The 24,823-nt window shown below is 38.4% G+C and overlaps 1 protein-coding gene across 2 annotated transcripts in view; it reads right to left on the reverse strand.

Annotated features, from left to right (window-relative positions):
• The window catches only part of rxfp2l (relaxin family peptide receptor 2, like), a 319,695-nt gene that overhangs the window by 63,134 nt on the left and 231,738 nt on the right, over positions 1-24,823 (reverse strand). For both annotated transcript variants that reach the window (XM_022685114.2, XM_022685107.2), the window contains 4 exons: positions 22,721-22,792; positions 16,940-17,011; positions 16,569-16,643; positions 14,323-14,394 (listed from right to left, as the gene is read on the reverse strand). In XM_022685114.2, coding sequence (XP_022540835.2) covers positions 14,323-14,394; positions 16,569-16,643; positions 16,940-17,011; positions 22,721-22,792 — 291 coding nt within the window. The remainder of the gene's footprint in view (positions 1-14,322; positions 14,395-16,568; positions 16,644-16,939; positions 17,012-22,720; positions 22,793-24,823) is intronic.

Consider the following 24,823-nt stretch of genomic DNA (forward strand, 5'->3'; position numbering starts at 1 on the left):
GAAGCACAAGGTGGTAGGTGTTTCTAATAAAGTGGCCAGAGAGTGAGTGGAAGCACAATGCAGAAGGTGTTTCTAATAAAGTGGCCAGAGTGTGAGAGGAAGCACAAGGTGTAGATGTTTCTAATAAAGTGGCCAGAGAGTGAGTGGAAGCACAATGCAGAAGGTGTTTCTAATAAAGTGGCCAGAGTGTGAGAGGAAGCACAAGGTGTAGATGTTTCTAATAAAGTGGCCAGAGAGTGAGTGTGTGTTGCTTATATAATCTGATGGTCTGGTGGTATTGCAACACCTGATGTATTTGATGTTGCTTTGTTCCTCTGAACACGCCTGAGAGATAGACTCGAGTTTCTTCAGCGTGACGTAAGACTGGATTTGGAGATTCAGTTTGAATTCGCGTTTGAGTTCAGTCTGAAATACCTGGCAACCCTCTCCTCTTATTTACCATCTGCCTCCATGATAAAATGATTTCACACAGGGATTTGAGTTTCCCACTCGGATTTGAATGAAGTCACGTCCAGGTTGATCTGAAAGTCAAGTGCACTGAAAGAGAGTTTCTGATAGAATTATGTACGGTTTATGTACACTCCAGTTTTTTAACACTCAACCCTCTGGTGGATTTACCAGTCTGCACAAATCTCAATATCAAACACTGTCTGTGAGACTTGCAAACTTTTTCTCCAAAAAGTCACAAAAAAGTGAATTCAATACAAAACATCTTTCAGAAAATGACTTTTATTGGCAAAACTATTATTTTTATTATAATTGCATTAATGCAGTTCGTACTATACATCTAAAATTGAGCTTAATATGCAGGAACTGTGCTTTGCAGTGTTTGTATATGTGAATACCTTTATTACTGGGGCTCACAGCTCTGCATAAAACATACACATCAATATATCCAGTTCAGGTTTTTTTATTATTCAGACTTGAAAATTGATGTGAAAATAGATAGAGCTAAATACAGTGCTCCCCTCCTCTCTGGACCCACTTCAGTTTGCGTATCGTCCAAACCGATGAACAGATGATGCCATCTGAACAGCACTCCACCTGGCTCTTACCCACCAGTCAGACTCCTCAACACAGAGCCGCCACTACTAGACTCTGCAACAGCTTCTTCCACCAGGCAGTCAGACTCCTCAACACACAGAGCCTCCACTACCAGACTCTGCAACAGCTTCTTTCACCTGGCAGTCAGACTCCTCAACACACAGAGACTCCACTATCAGACTCTGCAACAGCTTCTTCCACCAGGCAGTCACACTCCTCAACACACAGAGCCTCCTCTACCAGACTCTGCAACAGCTTCTTCCACCAGGCAGTCAAGACTCCTCAACACACAAAAACGAAGCTGAACCCCCCTACACATAACCAACACACTCACACAGAACTGAACTGACCCCCCTCCCACTCTTCACACACTGGAACTGAAATGTCTCTATTCCCTTTAGCAATATTTGCTGACACTCCTGTACTCCTTTTGACTTGACTTGACTTTATTTACAATAGAATCACACAGCTATTTTATCAACTTAATTTGGTTACAAATATGGCAAATATTAGATACACTGTGTACATTCCAGTCATACTTCACAAAAACATCAAACTCAAAAACTCATTTTTGAACCAGAATTTTTAAATATATTTTTTATACGTGGCTTCATGATTGACAGTTCCCCGCACCCTGCGCTGTAGATAGATGCGCTCAGGCAGCGAGGTGATGGTAAAGGAAGCGGCCGGAGATTTAAGAGCTGCATGCGGTGGAAAAGTAGCCTAAAGGTACGCTATGTTCTGCAGGGGGTCAGATAATCTTTCATAAAATCAGCAGTGACTGCCGAGTCAAACAGAGACTTTGCTTCCACTCAATTTCTGAGAATTTTATCACTAGGAAGAGTGGTACTGGTATCTCCCTCCCGCCAGCACTTTTATTTTTTTCACTTTAATAAATGAAGACAAAGAACATTTTTCTGAGTTTGCCATTTAGTTCAATAAAAACAACAAACAGGAGCGAAACACAGAAAATGTTTATAGAAAGTGGTATTCTGCACATGCTCATCATTTTGGATTGTGTAAACAGAGGTTATCATCAGATTGTTAAATAGTCTGTGTATAAAAACACTTCTATCGGATTCTGTAAGCGAAATGAATTCAGATTAACTGGGCCATTCCTCTAAATGGGTGCCATTTGATTGTTGTAACTATTTTAAAAAAACTTGTTACTGGCACCCACTACTGTTAATGGCACTCACCCGTGTTACAGGAACTCACCCCTGTTACTCTGTTACTGACAGTCAATACTGTTACTGTTAATAGGCTTAATTGTAAAATACATTTTAAAGTTTTTTTTTTGTGCACATTTATACATGTAATTTACTGGGGACGGAAATTGCACAGATTTGGTGGAATATGCCAACTACTTTAAAAAAAATAATAATTTCTTATTACTTTTACTGTATTTATGTTTATTTGCATTTGTTTAAATAATCTGTGCTGCTTTTTCTCATGCAAATTCACTGTTCATACCAAACTCATTAACTAGATTTAAGTAATAAACTTAGGTGCGTAACCACTCTAATAATCAGAAAAATGCAGAAATCGGATCCATATACCGTATTTTTCGGACTATAAGGCGCACCGTATTATAAGACGCACTATCAAAGAACGCCTATTTTCTGCTATTTTTCCATACATAGGGCGCATCGCATTATAAGGCGCGTCAAGTGACACTAGAAAGGGTGCCTATATCAAAGTGAACAGGGGTGGCGCCATGTTTCCCTTCCCCCACGGGGGGGGTGGGGGTGTCTTGCCGGTGGAGCGTCTCAGTATACAAATCTAGCTATTTCAAAGTCAAACGAGTGCTGGATATTAATCTACACAGATTCCTCTCCTGAAAACTGTTTATTTGGGTGAGTAACGTGCTTCAGTTTATTTACAGTAAGCTTAGATTTCCAGATGTCCACTAAGGCTTGCTGCACCAGCGTTAGCATAGCTATCCGCTAGCACGCTAGCTAGTCCCCTAAACTAGTAAAGTTAACCCAAACTTAAACGACAGCGTTACACTGAGTAATCCTGCGTGTTCTGGTAAGACAGTGAGATATTAGCTAGCGATTCGTCCCCCGTAGCTTGTTTTAACACGGTAAACAAGCAGATTACAGGCTGATAAAACTCACCTCTGAGAGAGTTAGCGCTTAGCATCTACCTAATGCTAGCCAGGCAAAGCAGCACAGACTTACAGGCTGATAACTCACCTCTGAACGGTGAACGCTTAGCGATTAGCATCTAACTCTAATAATACTGCTCCAGCAGTATTAAAAGTACTAAATTTAGATAATACTGATCTCTGAACAGTGAAAAAGCTAGCTAGCTTAGCGGTTAGCATCTAGCTAATGCTATTGCTGCTCCAGCCACGGAGCTGCACGGCTCTGCACGAGTGTGTGTTTACTTTAGATAATTTAGATAATACTGATCTCTGAACAGTGAATAAGCTAGCTAATGCTATTGCTGCTCCAGCCTCGGAGCTGCACGGCTCTGGACTCTGTATAGCACTGAAACTCTCTATAACGCTGCACCGAGTGTGTGTTTACTGCTCCTTACAACCTGACGGGTAAAATCCATACAAAAGGCGCACCGTATTATAAGACGCACTGTCAATTTTTGTGAAAATTAAAAGTTTTTAAGTGCGCCTTATAGTCCGAAAAATACGGTAAATCGGATTATTGAGTGTATTTGAGTGTTAGCCTCCACGCTTTACTTTTATCATCATTCTGACAGAAGTGAATTATGTTCTCAGGTGTCTATGACACTCTTCCAGTACTCAGCAGGGTTCTTTAATACTCTGAAGCATTTAATTACTTCATTAATGTCTGTAAGCAGGTGCATGTAGATTTGTCTTCGTTAGGGTGGGAGTTGTTTTCCATCATCAGCTCTGGTGGTTGCTAAGCTCATCACTTCTCTCTCGCAGTTAACTTGGCTTGACTCTGGTCCACATGCTGACAGATTTGATCAAAAGCCTAGAATCAAGTCTAGGTGCTCAAAGCTCAAACAATAAACAATTAAACACGCCTGGGTAAGCACATTAGGGTTCTTTGGAATGGCGTGTGTGTGTGTGTCTGCGCAGCTCACTGAAGTGTCTAGAAGTGAACATGTGACTGTCTGACCCTTCATTAGCACAGTCAGCCTCTAGGCTGATTACCTTCATTCCTTTCAAGTGTGTGGGTGTGAAGCTGGGAGGCTTTGGGTTTGCTCAACAGCCTGAGGGGAACATCCAGGACCCACACCGGCCCCAAACACACACATACACACACACACACACCTCAAATCAGCAGACCTCCAGTACACACCAGCAGCACATATCAAAGCGGAGTCCTGATTCAGTGTGGAATTGGCGATACTCGTGATGAATATGTACGACACAAAGTGATTTATTTATTCCGTCCGCCTTTAATCTTCCGGGACTCAGGTTTAAATTATTCAGCCGAATCAAATCTGCATCGAATTCCAACTCGCAGATCAGTGTGAGAAACCGGAAGCAAGACGGCCAGCCCAGACCGACATCTTCAAACTCTTCAAAGTGAACAAATATTCTCGTGTTCACTTTCCTGCTCTTTAATGGGCTGCATTTTCTCATATTAGGTATGCTGTTTAATTCTGGAGTCTGAAAGTCTGACAGTGACTGACACTGTAGCACTTGTAAAACATGTTTATATTCCTATAAATATTTTACAATATTTTACTTGTAATTTATTTTTTGCATAATATGGAAATCTCACGAATGAAAAATATATGAAAACATGTTATTGCTTACATCAGTAATGCAACAAACTGACATTTTTGACGATTTTAGTCCAATTTTCAAGTCCTGGTTGCTATACGGACGTGTTTTGATTTTGACCTGAGAGTGTTTGTACTCAGTCTTATCTTAGACCTGAGAGTTTTTGTACTCAGTCTTGTCTTGTCTTAGACCTGAGTGTTCGTACTCAGTATTGTCTTGGACCTGAGAGTGTTTGTACTCAGTCTTGTCTTGGACCTGAGAGTGTTCGTACTCAGTCTTGTCTTGGACCTGAGAGTGTTTGTACTCAGTATTGTCTTGGACCTGAGAGTGTTTGTACTCAGTCTTGTCTTGGACCTGAGAGTGTTAGTATTCAGTCTTGTCTTAGACCTGAGAGTGTTTGTACTCAGTCTTATCTTAGACCTGAGAGTGTTTGTACTCAGTCTTGTCTTGGACCTAAGAGTGTTGGTACTCAGTCTTGTCTTAGACCTGAGAGTGTTTGTACTCAGTCTTATCTTAGACCTGAGAGTGTTTGTACTCAGTCTTGTCTTAGACCTGAGAGTGTTTGTACTCAGTCTTGTCTTAGACCTGAGAGTGTTTGTACTCAGTCTTATCTTAGACCTGAGAGTGTTTGTACTCAGTCTTGTCTTGGACCTGAGAGTGTTTGTACTCAGTCTTGCCTAGGACCTGAGAGTGTTGGTACTCAGTCTTGTCTTGGACCTGAGAGTGTTTGTACACAGTCTTGTCTTGGACCTGAGAGTGTTTGTACTCAGTCTTGTCTTGGACCTGAGAGTGTTTGTACTCAGTATTGTCTTGGACCTGAGAGTGTTTGTACTCAGTCTTGTCTTGGACCTAAGAGTGTTGGTACTCAGTCTTGTCTTGGACCTGAGAATGTTTGTGCTCAGTCTTGTCTTGGACCTGAGAATGTTTGTGCTCAGTCTTGTCTTGGACCTGAGAGTGTTCGTACTCAGTCTTGTCTTGGACCTGAGAGTGCTCGTACTCAGTCTTGTCTTGGACCTAAGAGTGTTCGTACTCAGTCTTGTCTTAGACCTAAGAGTGTTAGTACTCAGTCTTGTCTAGGACCTGAGAGTGTTCATACTCAGTCTTGTTTTGGACCTGAGAGTGTTCATACTCAGTCTTGTTTTGGACCTGAGAGTGTTTGAACTCAGTCTTGTCTTGAACCTGAGAGTGTTTGTACTCAGTCTTGTCTTGGACCTGAGAATGTTTGTACTCAGTCTTGTCTTGGACCTGAGAGTGTTTGTACTCAGTCTCGTCTTGGACGTGAGAGTGTTCGTACTCAGTCTTGCCTAGGACCTAAGAGTGTTGGTACTCAGTCTTGTCTTGGACTCAGTCTTGTCTTGACTCAGCGAAATGTCGGCGTCTATACGCTCTAAAAGACACTGGAGCAGAGAAGAGACGCTTACTCTAATTTCCTTGGGTTTGGGGCAAAGCGAAATTTCAGCAACAATTCGAAAGTTGTGTTTACATGGATCTCTATAGAAAAACACGCCCAAAGTGTAATCACGGTGTGTGGCAGTGGCAAAATAGTTATTTTATTAAATGCGAGGTGACGAAACATGAGACTCAGACATGTGGATCCGGACGGGAATAAAATTACTGTAGGACCACGGAATTCAGAGAAAAACTGTAGGTAATTCAGCCTGTAATTTTCTCAGAAGACGTCTGAGAAAAACACGTACATGATTGTTTCAGACAGGAATAAAATCACAGAGGACCCCCATAAAAGAGAGAATTACCCCAGGACCCCCTGAGAAACTAATCCTACCCGTATAGGGCTTTTGATCCTTTTAGACATTAGAAGTGTATTTAACAAAGATCATCTTCAGTGCAGCTCCGATAACAGCAGATTTTGCATATTGTTCAAATGACTGCAGATTCTTATAAACCTTATTCCATAGATTTTATGAAGAATCTGGCATGAAAACTTACACCACTTCTGCCTGTTGTTCATGCTATGGCTTTGTGCAATTATCATCTTTTGTATTGCGAGAGCGCATTGTTTTGTTTATTCTGTGTGATCCTGATTATTTCATCTGCTGCGCGGCGCATTTGCTATTGAAATATAATCCTTTCAATAATACATATTGTTATTACTTCTTGTTAGTCATTTTACTCTTGACCTTCTGTAATTAAGCCTCTATGGAGAAAATCATAGCAACAGATGAACAGCCGAACTCTTAAGCATTGTGTGTGTGTGTCTGTGTGTGTGTGTGTGTGGTCTGTAATTGAAGCAGTGGCCCCCTGGTTGGCCTCATTATCTAGTGATTCAGCGAGGTAATGACTGTGTGTGTGGGGTGTGTGTACTCAGTTAGGGTGATGACATTCATTCTGCGTGTCTCCACTCTATTTAAAGAGTTGGAGTTCATCGTGATTTGTTTACGCACTCCATTGCAGTGTTTATTTTCTCCTCAGTACTCGACTGTGTGTGTGTGTGTGTTTTATTTATTGCCAGGAACGGAAACAATATCAGAACCAATCCTGATATTGTGAAGTGCTTCCTAAGGTTATGGTTAGAGCTGTTTATTACATGTAGCTTTACTGATACTTGCATTTACAACCTCAAATCAGAAAAAAGTGGGACCATGTGGAAAAGCAAAAGAAGAAAACAATAAAAACTTTTTATTTACTTTTTCTAACTTTTCAGTGCAGACATGCAGAGAGTATGAAACCAAAAAAACATATTGTTTTGTCTAGGTGACTCAATCTGATTTATTAATATACATCCATTTCTGAATTTTAGATATGGAACACGTTACGAAACAGGTGTGCTGGAATTTCAGTATGTAATTCCTGGAAGTTGTGGGAGCCTACCGTATATCAATAACGGCTCCCTAATGTTCACAAGTCAGATAAAAGTTCACTAACTTCAGTACAGGTCCGGGGGACTTGAGATGTCTGTGATCTAAGAACCCTCAAACAGCACAGCATCAAGAACCATCATTATAGAGTCTAATAGACATGCTATTCATAAGAAGTTTTAAGATATTTTTTTTTTCTTCTTTTCATATTTATTTTTTTAAGTGAAAGCTTGAACATACTGCATGGCCAATACTTAGTAGCAAGTATCACAAAACGTATTGCCTTTTGGCAAGTATTACAGGTTATAAATGCAAGACTTTTTCAGTTCTGTTTATTGGCTTTGCACCAATTTCTTCTGGAAAAAGATTTCTTGTTCTGGGAGACTTTAGAGATGACTTGCTTGCACTGCTTTCTGCTCTTTTAAGTCTATTCACATCATATTTGAGAATGTTCAGGTTGGGGAACTGTAAAGTCCCTGAAAAAACCCTTCAGCTTGTGTCTCTGGAGGTAGTCCATAACATCCAACACAGATTTTGAGGTCATTGAAGTTATTGAAGTTTGGTCTACAAATCTTTGTGTTTCAGTTTTTCAATGGAGAAAATCTATTCTCATCTTACAAATACATCAGCTCAGAGTTCATTCAGTAACGTAAGCCTACACCAGGGATCGGCAAATTAAGTTTGGCCGCGGGCCATTTATTTTCCAAGCCACAAAAAAATAGATATGTTTAGGAAAATGGGAAGGAGTGTAATGTGATGGAGTGCTGCAGACTAGTAGCTCTCCAGCCCAGAGGGTTGTTGAACCCAATTGCAGGAAGAAGTGAGAAGTGTTACATTTCTAACATGTTTAGGGTGTTTTTTACTCACTATTTTCCACTCCCACAACGTTTATACTTTACAGCTTTAAGAACACGTATTATGCAAATTAGGCGATGACGTCATTTAGAGACTTCTGGCGACTTTTAGGACAGCCAATAGCTACTTTCCTTACTGAGGAGTTGAAAACACTACATTGAAGGCATGGGCAGAGAGAAAGAGAGACATGGAGAGCCATGTGCCATGAGGGTGACAAGGGACATGGAAGCTGACAAGGGCCAGGACAAGGACATGACAGAAGAGTCCAGAACACTTTTAGGGCATTAAACAAGCTGGAGTTAGAGTTAGAACATATAGAAACAGTTCAGGCTTTAACAAACAAAGTCAGATCTGTGGAGGTCAACGAGTTATTTAAGAATGACTTCTTTTCATGGATTGATAATGCCCCCTCCTCTTCTCCACTGTCCTCTACACCATTTCTGTCTCCTTCACAGCTTAACACCTTCCCACAACAACAGCAGAGTCCACTCTCAGTCCCTGCCTCTCCCTCTCTTCACCCCAAAAACATTCACACATCTGATCACCTGCAGTCCCTGACTGTGACAAACACCTCCAATCTTCACCCAGGCACTCCTCAGCAGTCCAGAGACACAGAGTCTATTTTCACTGCTGATCAGGTGTAGAAGTAACTGACCAAATTCCAACGGCGTGAAGCCACAGGAGCAGATGGTGTGGAGTTTAAAGTACTGAAACTGTGTGCTGAGCAGCAGTGGGGAATCTGTCAGCGCATTTTTTGATCTGAGCTGCAGTCTGGAAAGAGGAAAACGTGGTCTTGTGGTTCCTGTCTCCAGGAAAACGCATGCTCTGACATGCCAAGTGGTGAAGATAGTACTGTAGAGGCAGGTTCTCGCTCACCTGAGACCCACTACCAGGATGGTATTGGAGAGGATGATGCAGGCATCTACTTGCTGAGCAAATCATACGCCCACTAGAGTCTACGAGACAGCAGTGAGAACATCATGTTCTTCCACTACTCCAACACAGACTGCACTGCTAGGGGGATTTCTTTACAGATGCAGGTGGATGAGTCCATCATTCCATTGATAAGATGGACTGTCTGACTGGTTCAAGCCAATTTGGACACTCTATACGGACAGCAGGGACCACAAATGGACTATATTAGATCCATGTTTAACCTCACTCATCTATATCCATGAATTCTTTATTGATTTAGCCCTTGTGGGGTGTTTTAGAAACTGACAGAAGAGAGAATAAATGTTATTAACATTAACAAAAATGAACGAAATAGTGAAACTAGTTAACTAAAACTAATAAAACGAACTAAAATGTACTGAAATGATATATAGTTTCCACGTTTTCGTCCTGTTCAGTATCTTTCCTGGTCTGTCTCTGTGTTTTTCACCCATGTGCTCCTCAGCACAAGGCTCTGTTTAGTGTTGTCACCTGTGTGATTTTTGTTATTTTTGTTACTCCGCCCCCTTGTTACTTGTTCCAGGTGTTTCTTGTTTCCTGTTCCTCTTCACTATGTATTTATAGCCCATTTTTCTTCAGTGCTCTCAGGTTGGTTTTTTGTATGTGTGATACAATATGTGGAATATTTGGAATTTGAGAAGAAGCAGGACAAGAGGCCTAACTGTAAGTACCCTTACCAGCTAGACTCTGAATAGATCCCTGCACGGGATTATAAGGCCCACTATCAATGAATGTCTATTTTCTGGTCTATTTTCATGCATAAGGCGCACCGGATTAAAAGGTGCAGTAGACGACACTAGTAAGTATGCCTACATCAAAGTAAGCAATGGTGTCGCCATGTTTCCCTTCTAATGAGGAAGCTAGAGAAAGCACCTAAGGAAACAAAACTGCAATTCCTAAAAAATGCCGCTAGACTGAGGAACCAGGGTACTATCAGCTAGCGGTTCATCCTAAGTAGCTTGTTTTAACATGGTAAACACACAGAATATAGTCTGATATATTTGCTTCTGAGCAGTAAAAGTGCTAGCGCTATGGTTAGCGGCTAATGCTAATGCTGCTACACCCAGCTTTAAAGTTGGATAAAGTCCGCTAAAAACTCACCATTTAACTATGCAATTCAGTGAAGTGTCTTTACTGCTCCTTAATATCTGACTGGTAAAATTTATACATAAGGTGCACTGATGATTTGTAGGAAAATTAAAGGATTTTAAGTGCAGCTTATTGTCTGAAAAATACAGTACATACATTCTGCCCTTAATGGCTGCTATCCTGTGGTCTGTTAAAGTTTTCTGTGGACAGTTGGCTGTTCAACAGTAACTAAATATTTTCTTTTTTTTTACAGTTTCCTTTGTTGAGAACAACCTAAAACTAAATTGGAGGGGAACACATCAAAACGATATAGAATAAAACTATAAGGAGCCAAACATATAACAAACACAAGGCACATTATTACTAGATATAGGCACTACATACAGGCAGAGTTGCCAGGTTTGCGTTTTTCACGCAAAATCGGCTTGTTTGAAAATACAGTCGCAGGTGAAAATTTTGGCTACTTTTACTAAAATTACAGCGACCGCAAAACTAAAAAGTGGGTGTTGTACAACAATAAGAACAAGGAGAACATAACGGCATAGGGGACAGCGAGAAAAGGAGAGCGGGAAAGAGAGAGAGAGAGAGAGAGAGAGAGAGAGAGAGAGAGAGATCACAACGTAACCACAATCACAAAGTAAAGAAAAAAATGTTAAAGAGGAGAGAAGAGAGTTCAGGAGGGGAAAGAAGTTCTTTTTTTGCTAATTATGTCACTATTAAATGTTCTTGACTGGCTAATTGAACTAATTCAACTGTATTGTTTAAGATAAATAGCAATACTGATAATACATCTCTTAAAAAACAAAATACTAAGTCGTACACTAAGTCGTTTTGTTTCATCATTTGCTTCAATTGTGTGACAAACATATGTTTTGGACCAGTTTAAGCTTCTGAAGGGAGGGTGTTTTTGGGGGATATTTTTGTAGGACCTGGCAACCCTGCATACAGGTACTTCTGTATGACTGCACTGAAAGTGCGTGAAAACAAACTTGTCAATGTGTGAGAGAACATTCTGCCCTCTCAGCTCTAAAAAACAGTCCCATAAAGATTGGAAGAGGAATTGGTGAGATTTTAAATCCTGGAGTAATGGTGAGATAAAGGAGGAGACGGGATGAAAGCGAGAGTGATGACATTTTTGCTGAATGTTACCTAAAGGTCATTCAAACATGTTGGCTGCTTTAGGTTAAGATTTCTTCCATTTATAAAGATACAGTGAGGAAACACAGGGGTTTTCCTTTGAGTATTTCTATGGCTTACTCGATTTATCTGTGCTTGGAGTGCCAAGCCAAGTGTGTCTAAGGTTTGGACACTCTTTTGCTCTTTTTCGGAAGGTACTTTACTTAAAATACAGACAAGTCTTAAACTTTAAACTGGTACTACATGCCTTTTCCCGTGTACGGGCTACAGGTGAAGGCGATACAAAACCCTTTTTTTTCTGCAGTAAAATACATTTTTTACATTTGGAAAATTTGAGGGCTTTGAAATCTTCAACAGGACACTTAGAAGAAGAGAAGCTGCCTGTTCTCTCTCTACTCCACTTAATAATTCCAGATCAGTAACAGGAATCAACCCAAATTCTACAGGGTTAAAAATCGACATAAAAAATTGACATTCAACAAAACTAGAGGTTTGGAGGACATTAACTATTTGATTTTGTATTGATATACTCAGTGTTGGGCACGTTACTTTAAAAAGGAAATAAGTTATAGTTGCTAGTTACTTCTCCAAAAAGTTACTAACTGAGTTACTCCACTATAAAAGTAACTAGTTACCAGTAAAAGTAACTATTGTGTTACTTTTGTGTTACTCGCCCCCGTCGTTATTACCATTACGGGATATATTGTATGGAAATATTGATTTTAAAATAAAGTTCAGGAAAGAGACAATTGTATGGTTTTATTCATTATGCATTATATTTTGACATTAGCAGATTTACTTCAAATATATATTTTTTTCATATTGCTCTTACTATTACAATTATGCTTTTCAGTAATGTTCCTTCTCAATCTTGAAAGCTTTTTATGTAATGTCTAGCCTATGTCTAGACTGTTGACAAAAATCATGGCCTGTTAAGGGTTTTTTTAACTCGTGGACTCGTAAACTTTTTAAAAAGTTTCTAGTACCAAAAAATAAATACATTTTTGCTTCAAGTGTAGAGTGATATAATCATGTGTGTTAGCGCTGCAGCAATCTTCTGTAGACATTCTTCAGCTTCCAGCACACCTGAGCCGTCTCACCTAGCCTTACAGCTTTTAATGAGCTGACTCAGGTGTGCTGGAGCTCCAGCAGAAGCGAGCGAGATATTGACTGGCTTTTAAGAACTGGACTGGGAAATCTAGCAGATGAACAGCACCATCCTGACACCTTTCTGCACATCGCTGACATGAAAAGTCATTTAGTACAAATGTTTCTCAGATCATGAAGCAGAAAAGTAGCTGTCTGGAGATCAAAAACCATCAGCATGAAGGAATATACATTCATTTAACAACAATACTGAAATAAGCTGTGGCATTTATATGCTTTTATCACCACACTTGTACTTGTATAAGAGTACAGCTCAAACCTACAAACCTGCAAATCTGCTTATTCTCTCTTGACCCGCCTCATCAACAAGATGCTCCATATGCAGAACTGTCTTTATGGCACCATTTTGAATAAACTCTAGAGACTGTAGTGCTAAAATACCCAAGAGAGCAACAGTTTTAGCAGCAGATTCAAAGAAGCCCATCTGTCACCAACAATTATGCAACGCTAAAGATTACTAAGATCACATGGATGATATAAACATCTCACCAAGCTGCAGGACCACATTTGCATGAATATATCTATTGCGCTGCTGCCACACAATTAGCTGATTAGATAATTCCTGGACTTAATTTGTGTACAGGTCTGAGTTTTACTGGCTCAGGTTGAGAAATGGTGATATAAAAGTATATTTTCAATTTTCAATCCAGTTTATGAGCCAAAAAAAAAAAATGTCGTTTGGTTTAGATTTAGAGGCTCTATTGTATTCCGCCTTGAGCCTGTGCCGTTAAAAAAACGTCTTTAGGCGAGTTTAGGAAAAAATCTACACTGATGGCCGTGATGGTCTGGAAGTGAGGTGTGTTCAGGTAAATATCTGGGGTGTTTCTATTTTGGCGGCGGAAAACACAGGTGTGCCACTGACTGAAATAAACCTAGACAACATTCCATCACCTAGGTGTTACCTGTTTCCTTTCCCGCCTTGTGTGTGTATTTAAGCCCAGTGCTAGTTTGTCGGTTCTTGTTTGTTGTTGCGTCTGTTCCGGCTGCGTGTAGTGCTCTGTTTGTATTCAGTGTTCCTGTTTTTTTGTTTATTGTTTCTTTGTTGTAAATAAATATTACTTGTCTTTGCGTCTGCTCTCTGTGTCCTTCCCTTCCAGCAGCCACTGTTAAGATACGAATGTGCCAAAGTCAGAGCGCACCTGACTCTTAAAGGGAATGATAACCGGCACACTGATTGGTTTATTTCATGTTACGCCCAAAGCACACCCATGATTAATTAAGAGAATTAGTACACGCCTTTTACGCATTTTAAGCGGCACAAGGAGTAATTTTTTGTGTGCTCATGATACCAAAGACACACGACACGCCCCTAAATCCATCTAATTATCCGGTGGGCAATAGATCGCTAAAATAGAGCCCTAAGTCTAGTTCTGGACTGCATGTTTCATTATTGGAGAATCTCCAGGACTAGATTTAATATCTGTCTGGGAAACTGCCCCTACAAGTGGGACTCTAAAATAAAAACTAAATAGAAACTAAAATAAAATGTAGCTCTTGGGCCTGTTAAAGTTAACAATGTGATGTTTGTGTGGTACTTACAGTACTGTGAGAGAAGTGCAGTTTTTGAAACTGGATGACCATAAAGAAGAAATCCTGTTACCTTCCAGCTCTCTAAGAAAACAAACACACACACACACACACACACACACACAAACACACACACATAAATCTATGTACTCTGTTTAATCTAAAAATAAGCAAGTGAGAGGAAAATGGGTGCTTCCGCAGCTTTATACAGTATTTGGATCCACTTTATTTCGGTTGCCTTCTGTAGATTTTCCACAATTACTCTGTTCTGCTGAATGTTCTGTCTGTCTGCCCTGCTGAAACTCAGATAGGGTTAGACCTATGGCAGTGTTAATGTTTAGTAACACCAAAAGAAAAGAAACAGAATCAGAGTAAGTTTCAGGAACTGTGTTTGTAGGGTCCTTACCACTGAGGGTGGATAATGATGAAAGGATAATTATAAAGTCTGCAGATAAACAAAAGGACTGCAGGCTGTAAGAGGGGTGATTTTTGCCCAGATCAACTGAATGAACCATGGTCTGGTTTGTTTGCAGTGTGATAGTTTGGAATCTGATGCAACTATCATCAGTCTTTAAACAATACATAGAAAAAAATAAGCAGTGTCGTGCCTAAATTGGACTCCTATTCTTGCGCACACATCATGCAGCAGTATATATTAATATGATAACGTTTGTGGCTCCTGTGTCTACTCTAACTACAGATTAACACCCTTTAAAACACAAAAATAAAAAAGGGAGCTGCCACTATGATCGTTAGATTGCTGGTTTTAATCTGGCATCAGCAGCTGTAGTCTGAGAGAGCACAGTTGGCCATGCTCTCTCTGGGTGGGTAGATGGCTCTTTCTCAATCCCAGGGCAACACTGGTCAGCTCAGGTGTCTGTTAGCTAATGTATCAGAACTGAGTCACTGCGCTTTCTTCTGAGTGAGCTGTGATGCTACTCGGAAATGCTACGTGAGCAGCAGTTCGAAAAGAGGTGCAGTCTGAATTCACATGTGTTTGAGGAGGCGTGTGCTAGTCCTCACCCCCTGGTGTTGGGGCATCTTTTTAATTAAAAATAAATAAAAATAAGGAGGATCCTGCCAGGAAGTTAGGAACTTGCCTATTCTACAGACCAATCAGTGTGAAGTTCAGAGACACACAGCCCACGTAGGTGTTGATGACAGTCTATTTAATAAACTCATTGTGTAAATGAAACCAACTTTTAGGTGTGAAAACTCTCTAGTGTTAAACTTAAGTAACTTACAGCTCTGGAACAAAAATAAGAGATGCACTTAAAAATGATAGGTTTCTTTGATTTTACCACATTGAAAACCTCTGAAATATAATCAAGAGAAAAATGGATGATCACAAGCCATCAAATCAAACTGAACTGCTTGAATTTTTGCACCGGGAGTGGCATAAAGTTATCCAAAAGCAGTGTGTAAGACTGGTGGAGGAGAACATGCCAAGATGCATGAAAACTGTGATTAAAATCCATTGATTATTCCAACAAATATTGATTTCTGAGCTCTTAAAACTTTATGAATATGAACTTGTTTTCTTTGCATTATTTGAGATCGGAAAGCTCTGCATCTTTTTGGTTATTTCAGCCATTTCTCATTTTCTGCTAATAAATGCTCTTAATTCACACTATCATGCTGCTATAGCAAACTTGCACTCTGGACTTCATGTTGCTGCCACCTGCCTACTCTCCCTATTCTTTGTGTATTTATCTTGATGTCTATTTTATTCTATTCTATTCTGAGATCACAATTTCGTCCCACCTCATTTACCACATGTGATGCGAATGACAATAAAATCTTCTTGAATCCTTGAATGCTCTAAATGACAGAATACAATACAGAGTACAACAATGTTCATTTTACTCAAACATCTACCTATAAATAGCAAAATCAGAGAAACTGATTCAAAAACTGAAGTTGTCTCTTAATGTTTTCCAGAGTTGTACACTATACCTGAGTTTATCAGTTATGATGAAAGAACAGCCACTGTGTTTTTGTAGTGTATTTAGACCAGGGCTGAAAAACAGCTTTTTTTTTGCTTGTTTTGCTCCGAGCCGAAACAACAGTAAAAAATAAAATGATCAAGCCAATTACGTATGTCCAATAGCACAGCTATCTCTAAACGCACCACATTTTCACTAAGCAAGACAGACACGTACCATTAACTACTATTAAACATTTAAATCATTAAACCACAATAATACACTTTACACAGCAGAGACACAAAAATACATTATATAGAACTTGCCACTTACAGCCAGTTTAGGCGGGGCATCTCATAGCAGAGCGATGTTTTGGGTAACTGCTCCACAGAATTATTCAGTAGAGACCTGAAAACACACACACACACACACACACACACACACACACACACACACACACACACACACACACACACGCGGTTTGCGTTTCTTTCGCTCAAAGAAACCCTCATATCTTTAAATACAATGTATTAAAATTATATTTTTGTTGACACAGCACACACCATCATGCATGTCTTTTTAATCCCTAGCCACCTCAGCACCCAACCATCCCCACTCCTCCCCTTCACACACACACACACACACACACTGAGGGTCTTGTTGTGTCGTGTGTGATGATGTTTGGTGAAGGATGAGGCACTCACAGGAAGAATAAAGACTTCAGACCTTCAAAAGACTTCTGTCGGAGAGACGTGATTCTGTTCTCATCCAGTATCCTGCAAAAACACACACACACACACACACACACCAAATTGTATGCCTTCCTTAAATGCATGTTTTAATAGAGTAATATGGGCGGAGGCACCCTGAGCTCATATTTGCCATATACATTATCCTTTGCAATCTCTACCCAATAATGTGCTCTTCCCTAAATACTGTTATCATGTAAAATAAGCAATACACTGCAAAAACATCCATTTACAAATACTAGAAAAAAATAGATAGAACTTTAGGTAAGACTTTCTATGAATGTCATGTCTATTAATGTGTTATACATTTTATAAAAATGTATAACACATTGTAGCCATGTTTATCATGCATTATAAATTGTGATCATAATAAAGCATCAGCTGCAAAACAGTTCTTTGATGAATCACATTAGTTTGTTTAACTTCCCAGCCCTACTTTAATAAGAAAATTGTATCAACCAATGATGGAAATTAAATAAAAAAAAAAAATTGGAAGGGATTTGCCACTATGATCAGGAGCTCGCTGGTTCCAATCCCAGTCATGCAGCTTGCCATCAGCAGCTGGAGCCCTGAGAGAGCACAATTAGCCTTGCTCTCTCTGGGTGGGTAGATGGCATTCTTTTCCCTCATCACTCCAAAGGGTGATGTCGATCAGCACGAGGCGCCTGTGAGCTGATGTATCGGAACCGAGTAGCTGCGCTTATGATGCTACTCGGCAATGCTGCATCAGCAGCAGTGAGAAAAGAGGTGGAGTCTGACTTGACATGTATCAGAGGAGGCATGTGCTAGTCTCCACCCTCCAGATGTAAGGGAATTACTAGTTATAGGCAGAGTACAGCTGAGCGGGTGGGATAATCGGCATAGCTAAATTGGTGAGAAAAAAAAAAGTGATACAAAAAACACATTTTCATGAACTAAATTCATCTAAATCAATCTCTAAAACAACATAGCCTTCAGTTTTTAAACACTTTTCTTCTCAGTTGAAACAGAAACGGAATGGGAACGTCGCCAGTGGCCTTTGCCAAAAATATTTGTGCAGATAAAGACAAGCGAATGAATTCCGTGACATTTCTGTTAGACAAATGAAAGGTTAATATGTGCGCCTTCACCTTTAAGAAAGGTAAAGGGCAAATATTAACCATGTAAGCTGTTTATATTGCTTGCAATTTAGGTGAAGCAAGCATGTGTAAAGCATTTTAATGTAAAATTGCTTAATTTTGCTGAATTAAATACAAGTAACAAAGTAAACAAGTAACAAAAATATGAACACCACACAAGGGTTAATGACCCCCCCCCCCCCATCACTATTGCACTGCATTGTCTTTTGTCTTACGTATGTGTATTGTGTATTGTACATATAGTGTCTCCTGTTCTTTTATATAATATATATCTTATTTTCACCACCATCACTATTGCACTATTGTCTTTTGTCTCACGTATGTCTATTTGTGTCCTTGTTGGATATGCAGTATTGACAATAAAACATTCAGGGTTGATCTGAAACTTGTATCAGATATGAGCCTGTATTAAAACTCATCTGTTGCAGTGAAACGACGTCAGTAAAGAGTTTTGACACAGAGTTAACGCCAACATAGCACCCACATCCACAACCTATATAAATCCTCCAGAAGAAATAGAATTATATTATAGTTTTTAAATTTGATTTGTACCACAGAGAAAACAATGCCTTCACTGTTAAATTTTGTCTTTTAGTTTATCATAGGTTTAACCCTTTTGTAATGCTGCTGACTAAAATGAGCTGTAATTAAATATATGTTTATATATATATATATATATATATATTCAATAATAATTAGATACTGTATTCACTGAATGCCTAAAAGGCACCCCTCTTTTACATGCCTTTGCAGGCCAAAATCTACACCATTGCTTTTAACATATTTAATTTTAATTGACTAAGCTTTTAAAAATGTCAAGTAAGGAAGTACAATTACTTTATTGTATTACTTAAGTAGAGCTTTTAGTTCTCTATATTTTACTTAATATTAGTAAATTATACATTATAGTAAATATTGTTCAGCCAACATTTTACTTCTACTTCTCACATTTTCACACAATGATCTGTACATTCTACTACTTACAGTCTAAAAACAGCCTTGTTACTATTGTATTTCAGCTTGTTTCTCTACACAAATTAATCCCTCCATATAGATAGAATAAATCTGATTGTGGTTGGTTGAGAAATATACACATACAGCTCTGGAAAAAAATCAGATACCACTTAAAAAGTATGAGTTTCTTTGATTTTACCAAATTAAAAACCTCTGGAATATAATTAAGAGGAAGATGGATGATCACAAGCCATCAAACCAAACGGAACTGCTTGAATTTTTGCACCAGGAGTGTCATAGAAATTATCCAAAAGCAGTGTATAAGACTGGTGGAGGAGAATATGCCAGGGTTATTCCACCAAATATTGATTTCTGATCTCTTAAAACTTTATGAATATGAATTTGTTTTTTTTTGCATTATTTTTTTCGTTATTTCAGCCATTTCTCATTTTCGCATCACAATTATTTTATCATTAACATTTTAATAAAAGATTATAGACATTATGGCTTACATCACACTTACACTACTTTTACTTTGTACTTTAAGTAGTTTTGAAAGCAGTACTTTTACACTTTTACATGAGTAAAAACTCTAGTGTCTATACTTCTACCTGAATAATGAATGTGAAAACTTTTGATTAAATCAGTTTTATGGCATAGCGATGTACTGGTGTGAATGTAGATCTAGTATGTGCGTTTAGGATTCATTTTTACAGGTAGCTTGTTGATTCCGTTCTTATTTTGTCACTGAGACACACAGAGAAAGTGAGATGATGGATAAAGATCGGGTTGTGACCATCATGCTGTTTGAGCTGATTGTTTTTGTCTGGAATCAGGGGGTAATCTATCTCTCTACTGTTCGGTCTCTCAGGACTGATTGTTTCCTCGCTCTGTTAAACGCTGAGGTGATTCGATGTCTCTTGTGGGATCATATTGACTTCTTCAGTTATTAAGGGTTTTACTGGTGCAATTCGCTGGAAACAATTGCTGAAGATTACACACTGTACCCCTGTCTGTGTAGCTGTGGGTGTTATTCCTGAGCTGGGAAACCTAATTTCTTATACTTTAAAGATTTTAAGGTGCGCCGAGATGCTTGTTGTTATTATCTAACACCTCGTCAACAGTCTATTTTTATGCACCGTTAAAATAATGCCGGCATTTAGGAAATTCATCTACACTGATGAGTGTGATGGTCTAGAAGTGAGGTGCGCCACTGACTGATTAAAACCCTCACATCAGTCAACAGTCAGCCACCCAATCCTATCATAAACATTCACAATTAAACATACTGTAGTGCACAAATTCAACTTTTAACTCGTTAACAATAAACAGAATAAAGAATAACATAACATTGCTGTTAACTTAAATCAACTGCTGGTGTACCTTCACACCATAAACCCACAGGTCAGCTTCCTCTGCTGAGACACAAAAAAGCGTCGCACTGTTAAGATAAGAATGAGCCAAAGTCACAGAACACCTGACTCTTGAAGGGAATGACTACTTGAACAATGATTGTTTTTTTTTTTCATGGTACACCCAAAACATGATTGGTGATGATTAATTAAGAGAATTAGTAGAACATGACTTTTGCATGTTTCGAGTTGCGCAAGGCGTATTTTTTGCGCCCTTACGACACCTAAGACATACCGACTCACCCCTAAATCCCACTACACCATGTGCAATTGACTCATAAGCAAATAGACCGCTAAAATAGGGCCTTTATACATAATAGAAAGACCATTTTAGGACAATGGAAATTTGGAAATGGAATTTTCTCAGTCAGCTTTATAAGGTAGAGTCACCTGGAATGATCAGCTTTCAATTAACAGCTGTGCTGAACTTGTTAAGAGTTAATTACTTAAATATGTGTCCTCTTAATGTGTTTGAGAGTATCAGTTCTAAAACTGTGAAGAGGTAGAGTTGGTATACAGTGAATATCTCTATTGAAATAATGTTCGAATCCATATTATGAGAAGCAAGAACTACTCTACTAAGCAAAGAAAAAATATGAAATTCCTGAAATCAGTCAATCCGAAAATTTCCAAGAACTTTGAAATGATCTGTGGTCAGCTTAATTTTTTATGAATCTTTTTATATTTCTTTTTTTCTTTTCTTTCCACTTTCTCAGTCCTTGTTCAGGCTGGCTTTTAAAGCCTAAATCATTGGAGAATTTCTGCAATTTTTTTTAAAGAAGAGGCTTTAAATAGTCTTGGTGTCCAACTGTTGGTTTTGTGACTTCGAGGGATTTATTACTGTTTTTTCCCCCCCTGCATTTTAACAGTAACTCACTGCCTTATTGGACCACTGTGTGATTTATTTATTAAGTGTTTGTTAAGAATGATGACCTGTATTTATCTCCTTTTAATAGATATGAGTTTAGTAATAAGGGGTGAGAAAGGGAATGAGATTGTTTTTACAAGGACCTGTAGGTAGTGCACACAAAGCACTTGGGAGAAAATACATTTAAACACTTAGAAGTTAATGAATAAACGATTCAAGGGTGAATGTGTAGTTTTTAATTGGAAAAGCCCAAAATACGTATGTATTCAATGTTACTGTCTTGTTTTTTAAATTTATTTAGTTTTTTAATAAAGATTAATTGTATTGTATTGTATTGTATAATTGTAAAGAATAAAGACTATGATTTTTAGTGTCACTGCAAAAAAGTAAAAAAATAAAATAAAATAAAATAAAAATGGAAAAAGAATTTATCCTCAAGTGCAGTCAGAAAGACTAACAAACATTATGATGAAACCGGCTCTCATTAGGACTGCCCCAAGAAAGGAAGACCAAGAGTTTCCTCTGTTGCACAGGATCAGTTTATCAGAATTACCAGCCTCAGAAACCTCAACCTCAGATAAGAACTTCCTATTTAGGTTTGTTTAACATTTTTAAGTTACTACATGATTCATTATGTGTTCCTTCATAGTCTGGATGACCCCAGTATTAATTTACAATGTAGGAAAAAGTAAAAAAATAAATAAATAAATAAATGTAAAAGCAAAGCTTTGACTGGAACTGTAATATTTATATGCAATCAACTCTTCTGTATGTGCGTGTGTGTATGTATGTACAGGGTTTGGACAATGAAACTGAAACACCTGTCATTTTAGTGTGGGAGGTTTCATGACTAAATTGGAGCAGCCTGGTGGCCAATCTTCATTAATTACACATTACACCAGTAAGAGCAGAGTGTGAAGGTTCAATCAGCAGGATAAGAGCACAGTTTTGCTCTAAATATTGCAATGCACACAACATTATGCATGACATACCAGAGTTCAAAAGATGACAAATTGTTGGTGCACGTCTTGCTGTCGCATCTGTGACCAAGACAGCAAGTCTTTGTGATGTACAATATCAAGAACCACGGTATCCAGGGTAATGTCAGCATACCACCAAGAAGGACCAACCACATCCAACAGGATTAACTGTGGATGCAACAGGAAGCTGTCTGAAAGGGATGTTCGGGTGCTAACCCGGATTGTATCCAAAAAACATAAAACCATGGCTGATCAAATCACGGCAGAATTCAGTGTGCACATCAACTCTCCTGTTCCACCAGAACTGTCCGCCGGGACAATAAATTATTGTGGTCTAAAACCAGGTGTTTCAGTTTCATTGTCCAACCCCTGTATATATGTGTGTGTGTGTGTGTGTTACTCACAGCCACTCCAGACTGCTGAGATCAGTGAAGATTCCAGCTTTCAGAGAGGAAATTCTGTTCTGACTGAGAAATCTGCGGAGAGAGAGAGAGAGAGGAGGAGAGTGATGAATAAGTGGAATGGAGAGCTGTGATTAATATGAAATTGAAGATTAAGTAAGCAGGTGGGAGCGGTTCAATTCCACTGGAGTCAGATTTACTCATCTGCACTGAGAGAGAGAGAGCATGACTGCGCATAATATAACCATCACATCTATCATCACATTCATCTATCTCTCTCTCTCTCTCTCTCTCTCTCTCTGTCTCTCTCTCTCTGTCTCTCTCTCTCTGTCTCTCCCTCTCAAATAGTTCTGTTGCTATGAATTATGATTAAGAAATGTAGCATAAGCAATGAATGAAACGATTAATATTAATAGAGATGAATGATGAAGATGAATGGAGAAATAAAACGAATTAACGATGGTGGACGAGGTATACAAAGTGTGTACTTGAGTTATTAAATTATTAAACGTAACTCCAGTCAAAGTTAAATCCTCCCTTTAGATCTCCACTTGAGCATAAGCCTTTTTTTTTCTTCAAACGCACTTAAATACGGAACGTTAGTCTAATTTGATCAAGATCAATCCGGACAGGAATAAAACTTCAGATGAGCCCTTGTGAGCTGGAGATTTACCCCTGAACCAAATTATACATTAATCCTATACAAATTGAGCTTTTGGTTGAAGAAGCTTTTGGCCCTATAAAAAAAATAGTAAGAACAGATAAAAAGACCAATTCAATTTTTTTAACCCTCTAGTTATGTTACGGGTCAAATTGACCTGTTTTAAAAAATTAAAAATCTAGTAAAAATAGTTAACAGCATTTTTTTTATTAATCTTTTTTTCTTTTGCTTGCTTTAATTAGTGTAAAAATTTAGTAAAAACGTGATACATCTCACATATTATCTCACAAAAAAACACTAAAACAAAATTGCAATGTTTGGTATCAATGTTGTGCAAAACTATTGTTTTTTTGTGCTGGTCTTTAAAAAGTAATAAAGGAGTGAAACATTAAAAAAAGAGTTTCTTTTTATGAAAAACGAGTGAATTATCCTAATTGAAGCATTACCTGTTAGAGGTAAGGAACAACATTGCACTAAATGTTGATGGAATAATTAGCAATGGAGTTGTAATGGAATATTCAAACTGCTTTTTAGGATTTTTTTGGTTTTAAACATCTTATAGATAATTAAAAATGCACCAAAAAGGAGCCATTGCAGTTCCTGAAGGAGGGTTAACACTATTTAAAATGACCAGAGGTGAAAAAGTCAAGTAACTTATGTAGTTGTCACACCTGCACCTTTAAGATCAGCCTCTCCAGAGTACTAATAAGCTGACTCAGCCCCTCCCACACACCTGTTACATGGACTATATATACTGGAACACTTGCTTAGTTTAGTAGCTAGATATTGCCACACCAGTACCTTATCGACTGGTTTTCTTCAGTACTATTTTTTTCTTTCTGTTTTTTTTTTTTTTTTATCTTTGCCTGTCCTTGACTACGATTTTTGCCTGTAATTTATTCCTGGTTTTGAACTCTGCCTGATTTTTGGATTAATAAAACCTGCCTGCATTTGCATCCAAACTACTTTGGTTCGCTTCGGACCCTGAATCCATTAAACTGGACATCATTTTCTTTTTTTTTCTTTAATTTTTCTTTGTTTTGTTGCACATAATACTATTTAAGGCCAATGAACCAGCCAATGAAATGTTTGCAAGCCAATGAAACAGTAGATTAGCCCCGCCCACTGCACCGGAAAAAACAAGGGCTCCTTTTTTCTAATTTTATGTTATTTAGAACCATTTTTATTCATATAAAATAATAAAAAGGTTGGAGAGTTTTAGTACAAGGCTTAAACTCTTTAAAGAAAATTCAGAAAGTGATGCAGCTTCAGTTCCTAATTACAGTTGGTGTCATGCTTTAAAGCTGAGTTGCTAATTAAGGTCTGAGACCTTGTAAGAAAAAAGGAGGCTTTTGTAGTGCTTAGGATGTAGAGCTATATTCCACTGGACACAGAATTTCTAGTATTTTTATCGTATATTTTTTTAAATCATATTTTTAACGTTT

Source organism: Astyanax mexicanus, chromosome 1 (genome assembly GCF_023375975.1).
Source record: "Astyanax mexicanus isolate ESR-SI-001 chromosome 1, AstMex3_surface, whole genome shotgun sequence".
NCBI lineage: Eukaryota > Metazoa > Chordata > Actinopteri > Characiformes > Acestrorhamphidae > Astyanax > Astyanax mexicanus.